The sequence below is a fragment of the Gymnoscopelus braueri genome (genome assembly GCF_963280865.1).
Source record: "Gymnoscopelus braueri genome assembly, chromosome: 2".
Taxonomy (NCBI): Eukaryota; Metazoa; Chordata; class Actinopteri; order Myctophiformes; family Myctophidae; genus Gymnoscopelus; species Gymnoscopelus braueri.
In genome coordinates, this window is record NC_137604.1 from 48,434,139 (window position 1) to 48,445,230 (window position 11,092).

The window sequence follows — 11,092 nt, forward strand, 5'->3', positions numbered from 1 at the left end:
TTTTCCAGATTTTGCTGCTGAGATGAAACCAGACCATCCGCGCACACTGAGCCTCAGTGACATTGGAATCTCGGTGTCAGGGACGGAGAAGGAATCAAAGGATGAGGGGGGCGGCGTGAGAGATGAAGAGGAAGGAGGGGGGAGAGAAACGCTGTTCCAACTTAGGAGGAGATCGCGTAAGCGACGTTCCTTCATGGAGACAGGTTTCACATCCACCGTGTCGTTCCCTGAACCAGGGATAGATTCAAACCAGGACCCGGTCTCAAACAGGATTCACAAGAACCTCCTAGCACAGACAGTTGATAGACAGTTGCTGAGTTCTCCAGAATCTTCTGAACAAAGCCAGAATCCCTGTCCTACGGTGTCTTCCCTCTCCCGCTCCGAGGGTGAACCTGCCCAGCTGGAGTCTAAGCCCATCTGGTCCAAGCCCCGTTCCCACGGACCCGCACCTCAGACCGGAGATGGAGACACGAGGCCTTCACCCAGGGTTAAAAAACAGGACATGGAGATGGAACCTGATGCCATGGAATCCAAATCTGTCACAGACTCGGTAAAGGAGGCATCTTGCCCAATCACTGCTGTCCGCTGCCGGGTAGAGCCAGATGGGAAGGAGAGCGCTGACCGAAGGGGTGATGGAAAGGAGGAAGGAGAGAAAGAGGAGGACGTGGGAGAGAAGAAAGAAGAAGAGGAGGAAGAAGAAGATGGAGACAAAGAGGAAGTAACAGCAGTGTCATGGAATGGACCATTGACTACTCATATGTTCTTGGCAGATATTGTTGAGGAAGAGAGTAGGGGGGAGGAAGCAGAGGAAGAGGAGAAGAAGGAGGAAGAGAAGAGAAGGCCTGTGCCCAGTTCAGAGTTAAGACCACTCGTTTGTTTGAAAAGAGAGATGAGAGAGAGGGTGCACACGGTAGATGAACGTGTTGACAATCGTATAAAACGTCCATCGCACTCACCACCCCCTCCTCCACCCACCTCCCCTCTACCTCCTCTGCCACTTGTTAGCAAGTCCCTGAATGACCACTCAATGAGGGGAGATGGAGGAACCCCAACCCGTATGTCCATATCCATCTGCAGTGATGGTCCGGACCAGCACATTGGTAAAGACAACTACACCAACAACGAGCAAATACATGTTGAGGTCAAGACCAATCATGAGGATGAAACCATTAGTGTTTTTGGTTCTGTCACGACAAATAGCGATGATGTTGTTTACAGCGCCAATTCTGACAATGTTTTTGAAGATCATTATGAAGTTGATAATTCCTTACATTCAAGTCTTAGCGATTCCACTGCTAAAGACAGCATTAGGGCTAATACTAATACTAATACTAATACTAATACTAATACTAATACTAATACTAATACTCATTCTGATTATGCTGACACTGTAAATTATGTTACAACAAAAGCTGTACCTGCAACAAATGTTGCCCTTCCTACATTTAACGCCAATGTTACAGTGAATAAACTTCCTACAATTGTCATATCCTCATCCAATAGTACAACTATAAATAAATCCACCACAAATGCCGTCACCCCACCAATCATTGACACCGCTTCAAATGTTATCTCAACTATGGCTGAAGCTACACATGAAGGTAAATTAGATACGTACAACACTAGCTTAGCAAAGGCTAACATAGCCACAGTCCATGACGTTTCCAAAGAGTATCAATCCCCAACACACTTCCTGTTCCAAAGCTGCTCCCCTGGCATCATGGGCCGCCTGTCTACATCCACAATTAGGGACAAGATTCAAAGGCTTCCCCTCTATTTGCCTCGCTCTCAGGAAGCCTTTAACCAAAGTGGGATTGGTAATATAGCCCAGAGCCCCTCTCCAGAGTTCATGATAGATGATACTGAGATCACCGTCAAATTAACACATAATGATGATGATGATATCACCCAGACAAAGGACACTGAAATGAGCACTGTGTCTGAATCAGCAGAGTCAGATGATTCAGATTCGACAGTCACAGGATCAGATGTGGAGGGTGACGGTGTTGTGGAAGCAGCTTCTGCTGAGATTACACGTTCTACCATGTCAGAAGTAAAGGAGACGTTCGAAAAGGTGGTGATGCAGGGAAGTGATTCATGGCGGCAAACTGAGCACCATACCGAACCACTGTACTCTGGGCTGAACAAAGACACACCAGGACCAATAATAAAGCCTCCAAGTTACAGAACAGGGCAGAACCTTGACCTCAAAATGTTTACTTCAGGCTCAAAGATGGATGTTCCTGGTCCCATAAGAGAGGCACCAGAATCCAAGATGAAAGCCATCAGCCCCAAGTCTGATGTTCCAGGTTCCAAAATAAGCATTCCGTCACCTTCTATCCCCCCTCCCATAGTAGTGACCACACAGAATCTAAACAGACCAGGCCTCCCCTTTCTCAGTGATTCAGAGAAACAATGTCGGACCAGTAGCGACAGGCTAACACTAACAAGACTCTGTAGGCCTGCAGGGGAGAACTCAGACTCATTTGAAAGGCAGAGCACAGGCTGTGGGGTGTTCACTACCTGTAAGGACCAGTCCCAGACCAAAACTCCAGCTCAACTGGGGCCAACTTTGAAGCCTGACTATGGGTGTAGCTCTGTGCTTGCGGCTGGGTGCGAGTCGGTCATGGAGGGTGTCCAGGTGCCACTGGATGCTTGTGGTTGTCCAGAGGTCTATACCAACTGCCTCAGCAAGGGGGACAGCTTTGATGATGAGCTGACGGTCTACGAGTTCTCCTGCCACACTCAAAGCAGCGGTGTGACCCAAACCTCCGGGATGGGGCTTCCTCTCATGACCGCTCCCTGTGTTCCCTCTTTCCTCTCCACCTCCCCTCCCACCTTTCCTTCATCCTCCCTCTCTCCATCCTTTCCACGCTCTACCCTCTTTTCTGCGTCCAACTCAGAGCTCAGCCCCCTCCTCTCACCACTATCTGAAGCCTCAGACTGTTACCCATCTAGAACACACAAGGACACCATCAGCCACCTGCGTGTGCGAAGGTACCCAGCACCTCCTGCAGGCTTCCAAACGCTACGCAGTGATGTGGACCAGCTCCTCTCTGTTCTGGAAGGGCTAGGAGGGGGAGTGTCTATGAGAGGTAGAGGAGGCCGCCACCCAAGGGGTACTTGCCCTGCCCACTTCACAGAGAATAAGCGGGTGCTCCACACAGAGGCACGGCGGCTGATGGCGGGCTGCCAGAAAGTGGTCGGAGTGGGGCAGAGCCCAGAAGATATGCTCGTTTGCCTGGCTGACAGTTTCCGAACCTTGGTGGAGCTGGCTGGGGTGTGCCTCTGGTTCTCTGGTTGTGATCGGTGTGACCGGAGGAATGCAGAGGCTATCGCAGGTCTGATAGATGTAGCACGGTCATTCACAGACTTCTGCCTGGCAGCAGAGCGTGCCAGTGGGAAGCGAAGCTGCCAGGACCTGAGCACCAAGCTGCTGGCCAAACAGTGCACAGCACTCACTGCCTCCGTCTTCTGCCTCACACAGCTGTTCCGCACCCTCACTGCCCTTTGACTCCTTCAACAACCATTTGCATACAAGTCATACAACCTCATGGTTGACCTTTGATTTCTGATCTTTGAACTGGGACAAATGGCCAAATGGCAGTGATCAGTGATGTGAGGTTATCTGGGGGGGTACACTGATGTGACAATAGCTCACGTGATTATGATCTCACATGATTATGAGAGTTCTCTTTGATGTCATAGAGCCAATTCATGGCATCATAGATCACAATGCCCCGCTGTGGGGCACTGATAACTATCCTGGCATAGATGGGTGAGGAGCATGTGGCCACCTACTGTATGATGTGCACGTACTGTAGCCCACAAATCAACCATTCAAGTAATGGACAAGTAAAGAGTAATGGACATGTGGACTGAAAACGAGCTGCAAAGAACTTCACATACATGTCCATATCTTAGCAAACCTGCCTGCATTCCAGCATTGAGCATTGATGTTTTGAATGTATTGTATGTTATTTGTGTATTGTTTTGTTTATTTAAAATGTCCAAGATATGGATTTGATTATTAATATGTTACTTACTACAGTGTTCTCAAGTGCAAGAGAATGGAATGTAAAGAAGGGGAAATTGGGAGAGTTTACAGGAAAGGTTTTAGATTGAAGAGTAGTTATTATTACAAACACAGATGTAGAGTTCATCAGAGAGTTTGATGGATCCAGGATCCAGTGTATGTACTGTATTGTGTCCATGAGCTATCTGAAATGATTTTGAGTTTTAGATGATTTTGATGATTTCATCTCTCTCATATATCTTATCATTTCACAGGCTGTTGACAAGGAGTGTTTTGAATGTTATTACTGTAATTGTTTACAAGAACCAAAAAGATAACTTTTTTCAGATTAAGTTTATTTTTAGCTCATTAGATATTTTTTCCCCCAAAATGGACAGTACAAATGAAGATTGGGTTGATTTGACTTGATTTCATCATGTAGTACAAAGCTATAAGCCTACAACTGTATATGCTATTTTATAAGAATAGTAGCTGAATGCTGATGTGTGCACATTGACTTTTGGAAAAGTTAAGGTTGGCGCCACACACATATTAATTTCAGTTTCATTTTGCGTATATTTGATATGGTTTGTACAATGAAATACACTCGCTTGCATTTCTCTTGTTAGACAGTTTTAGCACTTACTGTAGATGTGTATGTCCCCATGGCATTATGGCTTCCTTACAATACATCCATCATACACTGCACCAGTCAGGTTCTTTCTAGCAGGGCAGCATTATTATTATTATTATTATTATTATTATATTACTACTAGTACTACTACTACTCGGGAACGATGCAAGTTGGAAATGCATGCCCCACCCAGTTATGCAATACCTGTTGTACCCATTGTCAGAGTACCCGTTGTACCTGTCTGTCTGTCTGTCTGTCTGTCTGTTTCCCTTTTATGCCCATATGAAGGTTTCTGTATCTGTCTGTCTGTGTCCCTTTTATGCCCATACATGGAGTTCCGTGTCAGGCATGCTTACACATGGAGTCCAGGCCAGTCTATGACGTCCGTACTATGGCGTCATATTGATGACTCCAGGGTACTTATGGGGAATTGTGTGTTTATCGATATTTTTTGGAGATCCACTGATCCGACCGACTTCCCACTTGGCGCATGCCTCCCTCAGGTACGATACGCACACCAAGTTTGAAGTCGATTGGTCCCATATATGGGCATATTGTTCGGATCTGCGGTTCTGGACAACCGGAACTCCATTATGCCTAAAATGGGGGCATATTGGTCGGACCAACCGACTCAACACTGGGCACCGCACTGAGGCACTCCCTCGGGTCCTCGACGATGCACGCACCGAGTTTGAAGTCGATCGGTTGGACGGTTCTCGAGATACGAGAACTGCAGTCGCACACATGGACAGATTTCGCGCATTTATAATAGGATTATTGCCATTGTTATGATTATTATTGTTTAATCGCTGTTTAAATATCTCTTTCTCAAGGTAGTCCTGGCCATGGCAGCAACACATTTATTTACAGACTGAAGAACAATTAAGAATATTCACAATAACGTCTACAAAGAAACATAACAGAAAAAGAGAGCAGAGGAGCAAAAGAGAGACAAAGGTAAAACTGCACTAAACTTAGTCTTTCAAATGGCTCTTCCATGCATGGAGGCTTTATAACCTATTTATTTTTAAGGGACAGTCAGCAGAAAATACCTATGCCCCTTTGCCCCCTATCTGTGTGTTCGAATGATACAGTATCTGAGCAGGTGTGATCACTTGTGTGGACCCTTCATACTGTACCTCTGTTTAATATCAATACTGTAGATTGGATGTTTTCTCAGTATGGCCTTCTGTGCACAGTATGTAATGATATACCAGTTACATAGCCCTTGCATGGACACACCCTGCCCTGGATCATGATGCATTATGATTTCACTAGTAAAGGTTACTCCTTCAACAAAATAGATTTATGTTATTCTTTTGAAAATACAAACAGGAAAAATAAAGTAATCATGAAAGAGTATGGACGTTTTGTTTATGGTTCGCCACATACATTGCGTGAGGTGTGCGACAAAAAGCCAAGGGCACGGGTACGTGAAAGTGTGGATGTCTATGGATGCACCACACGCGTGGCATGACGTGTGTGGCATAGAGTCTATGCCATAGCCAACCGGGGCTCTGGGGGGTAAGGATGGGGGTTCCAGGGAAGGGTCCCTGGTACGTTTGGCTTTGGGGTCCATAAATTGTGTCTGAGCAGTGGAAATCATAGAGACGGCCCACCACCCCCACCCCGACAGGAACATGGAGAGAAAGACAAGGGAGAGAAGGAGGGGATGCACACTGACAGATACTGTTAATGAGGCTGGGTTTTAATGCTGGGCTGATTGGCATCAAGGTGCAGTTGCCATCTGCTTGATTGAAGACAGACAGGTGTGAGAACTCGACTTTTGTCCCATAAGCCATGCCTGCCTAGAACGACTAAAGCGACTTTTAATAAAAAAATAATAATAATAATAAATCTTTTTTTGACCCAAAGACCAAGGAGATATGATTTTTCGAAGATCTAGACTCCCATCCACTTCCTTGTTAACTTAAAACTTAAACATTTTGTATCTCAGCTCCTGAGTACTTTTTTTTTTCAATGAAAAATCTCTGGCAGTGTTTCAAACGCGGCCAGAAATAATTCTGGCAGTGAATGAGTTAAAAGGGTCAGAGTTGTCATCTGGCTTGCTTGTAGATCTGTGTGGTTATCATCAGGCTTGGCCTTCCCTCCTGAACTTCAGTTGTACCAACTTAATTATTTTACTGTGCTGTTGGTGATATAAAGTTGCTTTTTCAGTCAGCCGTTGATGGTTGTCACGGCATGTGGAAGTGTGTCTTGGTGTGTCAACCAATACACTAATTGACAAAACAGTAACTGATCAAATGTGCTGTACTGTATGTAGTTGACCTGTCATCTCAGTGGAAATGGATACTTACATTATCACAACGGATATAGGCTATAACACTGTAACCAAGACATACCCTTAAGCATATTACATTACATTAAGGTGTTCCATGGTGGCATTTTCACTTGTTTCGGACCTGATGCTCATTGAACCTGCATGCTCACTGGAGAAATTAAAGTAATGAAAAGAAGAAGAAAAAAAATCGCTTTACAGTGACGATAATTTACAGTAGCAATATTTCTGTATAATTTCAATGACAACGTGTTGAAACACTTTAACTTTTACAGGGTACATGTTTTGCTATATTTGGTTACAAAAATATTTGCTATATTACATTTCCAATTTGCAGTGAAGTGTCACTTTGATCTCTGTGTAGAAATTGCCTGCAGACAGAGGCTGGAAAATCATTTTAACATTATCTGTGCTCACCAAGCATGTCATAATAATAAGCCATAAATGCATTGTTGATTTATCAGGGATTTTATCTGTGAATGATTGAATGATTAAGTCTGCTTTTGCTTTGTAATGCTCATCTTCCACCATTAAAAACAATATCAAGTGTGTTTTTGTGTTCATTTATTAATCCTAGTCAACTGAAGTCTTCCATGCTTATTCTAACATGCAGGAGATGACAAGTTGTTCCCTGTTCCCAAGTTGGTTTCTTAGATCGTAGATTGGCTACTTTCGCACAGCTATTTCTACATCAGTTTGTAGATCGTCTACTTATGCTTAGTTTAGCTACTTTCACATTGGATTATGGATCGGCTATTTTCATCATTCGGCGTATGGATACAGTGGAAATGGTGTGGAGCAACAAGTTGAGGTCAAGGATCAAGGCAGGCCTCAAGCAGGCCTCAGAGGGACTGAGGAGGAAGGAGTTGTGAGTGACGTAGAAGGAGAAGAGATAACTGCAGCCTACACATCTGACGCCAGAGGTAGCCAGAGGAGAAGCTGAGAAAGTAAAGAAGACTCGACGTAGTTGAGAGAATTACGCTGATAAGTGTTGAGAATTACTAAGCGGTATATGAGAGTTATTCTAGTGCGTGTGAAACATTATCTGAGCTATTCAATGACTAATGTATTATTGTGATCTGCTTTGATTGTGTTATAATGTGTATTGTCACTAGTTATAGATGCATGTCTAGTCTAGTTGAAACTAAATGTATGTTACTGCTGAAGTTAGAAAAACTGGTAAGATGTTCCTATTTGTAATAGTAAACAACAGATAACAGTCAGATCTGAATGTGTAACCATACGGTATTAACTGTGAAAGCTGAGTTTTTGCTAGGGAAGCTATGTTATGGTAAACATTAGGGATTCCCAAACCTTGCTAGAGTCACACTGCCTGAAGAGGCTGTGGAATTTCAAAACATGTCGTGTCCGACATCACCTAGCAGGTGGGTAGAAGGAATAAAGTGGGTTGTACTATTGACGAGGTCATCCGGGTTTATAAAGGCGCTGCACAACGGGTGCGTGAGAGGATGCCAACCCCAAGGAGGGACGGGGCACTCCTGCCCGAGGAGGATGAGTCTTTACGAGGAGGCTGCCACACTACTGTTTTCAGAATCCGCTTTAGCAAAACATTCTGGCATTGTCCGTCTTTTGGCTTGAATAGCTGTCTGGCAATATTCATGTAAAGTATGGCTTGTCTACAGTTTAAGAACATGGGCTCCATCAGGACTAAAGGTCTCAAAGTCAGATTAAAAGAACCCCCAGCTCTCCGGCTATTCAAGAATAATGGGAGGCTGTCAAGGTCGAGAAGGGCCTTTATCAACCTATCTAAATTATATTATGTTGTCAAGAATCAGGTAATTTTGTGTCGGATAACAGCTCTCAATCCTACTACATAACTTTCTTCCAACTGACTTTCATCACTTGTTGAATTAGTTCCAATCTTCCTTTTATTTTTATTTTCATTTCCCCTTGAGTCCTCCTCTGTTTGAATTTCGCTCTCCATTTCATGTTCTGCCATTCCGAGCTCGTCTCTCTCCATCGCAACCCCTCCTCACCCCCCTAGCGAGACAATTGTATGACCGGAAGCATTTGAAAAGCTGGAAGCCGCCACCCTGAACCTATGCAGCTGTACAGTGTGTGTGCATGCAAAGTTCCTCATTACTGTCTATAGGGCACAGGTTGCCCCGTGACACTGACGACAGCACTTTATCCAGTTTCATGCTAAACATATACATAGATATGTATATACAGAGATTTCAGTTCCTTCTTTCTCTCTTTTTTGGTCTTGTCAACTGATTTGTGGTTTGTCATGAGGTCTTCCAAGTTCTCTTTATTCACTATACTGCTGCATTGTTGTTACTGACTAGACAAATACATTTCCCATTCCAAATGACTAAAACATAATTCATTGTAAGTATTTTGGCTCATGGTGTCTGTACCCAAACTCATTCTACTGATGTTGCGTCTCATTAGCTATGATTGAAAAATAGTAGTAGCCTAGTAACCTAGTAAACATCCAACACACCTGGACTATTGATATGTTGCCAGCATCATTCCTGTGTTAATTCACACTGTGCCACACGACACCCCTGATATTATTCGTTGGGGTTCACATTGGGACCCTGAGGCAGTCTCAGGCCCAGGGGCCCATGGACCCAGGATCCGCCCCTGGTCAATGTCATGTGACATTGAAGTCGAGCGGCAGATAGTGAACGTGCGTCCCATTTCAACTAATCAAGTCATGTCAGTATTTACAGTGAATTTAATCTCTCTCCTTTCATTGAGTCTGTGTTACTGTGCTACATTATTTACGTTAGTTTCTGAACATCTGACGGACAGATAATTTTCCGCATGTTGAAAACAGACGATCTGCAAGCTCTCAATGCGTCGTGGATGCGACACATTGTGAGCTTGCAGATCAGCTATTTTCCACAAGTTGTACGAAAATCAGGCTTTACTTGGGAGATGTGTTTGTTGGATGAGGCGACGCACAGTGCTCGCCCCGGGTTTAGCTTTATCCTAAAGCTAAACCCCTGATAATTGGTGCCATCTACAGACCTCCAGATAAAAATGCATTTTATGACTTCATTGAGGGGTATGTTGTGGTATATTAGCCCATATGGCTTATAGTTATTGAACAGTATGCAAGTAAAAAACATATAGAAATGATACTATAGTAAGAGAATCATGAATGTGTTGTTGACTCAGACCCAGCCTGGCATTTGCTAATCAGGGACTCTGCCCTGGGGTGAAGTGTGATTTACATCTCCATTGTTTAACCTGGAGACACCAGGTCTAGGCTTCCTGGCATTCAGCTGCTAATCAGATAGAGGCACTGATCAAAGAAGTTGATCAACAGGTGGAGGCTCTCATTGACCCCCACCCCACATGTTTGTAATGTGAGCTACCTACAGTGTATAAAGGTTGACTGTAAATGACTAGTGAGGGAGTACTGTTGTCACACGCTGTGAGGCTGCTGGGGAGCTTCGGCTCCTTCTGCTGTTGCTATGATGTTTGTTTGATGCTGAATAAATGAACATGGAACTTGGAAACCTGACGTCTTCTTCTCCTCTACCTTATTACAACAATTCAGCCTGCTAGCACGCAGTTTACTGCCTCGAATTACACCACAATGTGACAGACATAGGCAGCTTGGAATTAATTAAGACTGGAGACTAACAACAACATGCTATGTAAAGACACTCCCATCTTTAAATCCTTCAGCAAGTTCTGTAGCCTGCATAGCCTTTTCCAGCTGATAACAGTATACAAGGAAACACAGTATACAAGGAAGAGGGTGTGCCCTACTACTCAAACCATCATAGACCTAATTTTGACCTCGGACCAGAATCTCAAGAAGTGGCGTCATTGAGTGCAATTTAAGTGACCATAATGTCATTTTCTGCACTCGTAAAATTGTCACAACACAATCAGATTCAGATCAATGAAACACTACTCTAGTGAAGCACTAACAACTGCTCTGGAGAAAATGGACTGGTCCATTGGCTGTTCTCTCGGCCACCCCGCCCACCTCTTTCAGACCGAGGTTACACAAATTATTGCCAAAATCCCATTTAATGGTATTGGAGACCGGGTTTACACAAATGATTGCCAAAAACATGCATTGCAGAGGGTTACACAAATTATTGCCAAAATCTCATGTAATTGTATTGGAGACCGGGGTTACACAAATGATTGCCAA

At 44.1% G+C, this 11,092-nt stretch overlaps 1 protein-coding gene across 1 annotated transcript in view; it reads left to right on the forward strand.

The window, feature by feature from the left end:
* The window catches only part of frmpd1a (FERM and PDZ domain containing 1a), a 47,673-nt gene extending 41,667 nt beyond the window's left edge, over nucleotides 1-6,006 (forward strand). Inside the window, exon 16 of the mRNA XM_080454252.1 lies at nucleotides 9-6,006. Within this exon, the coding sequence (XP_080310378.1) occupies nucleotides 9-3,514 (3,506 nt within the window). The 3' untranslated portion in view covers nucleotides 3,515-6,006. The remainder of the gene's footprint in view (nucleotides 1-8) is intronic.
* The last annotated feature ends 5,086 nt before the right edge of the window (nucleotides 6,007-11,092 follow it).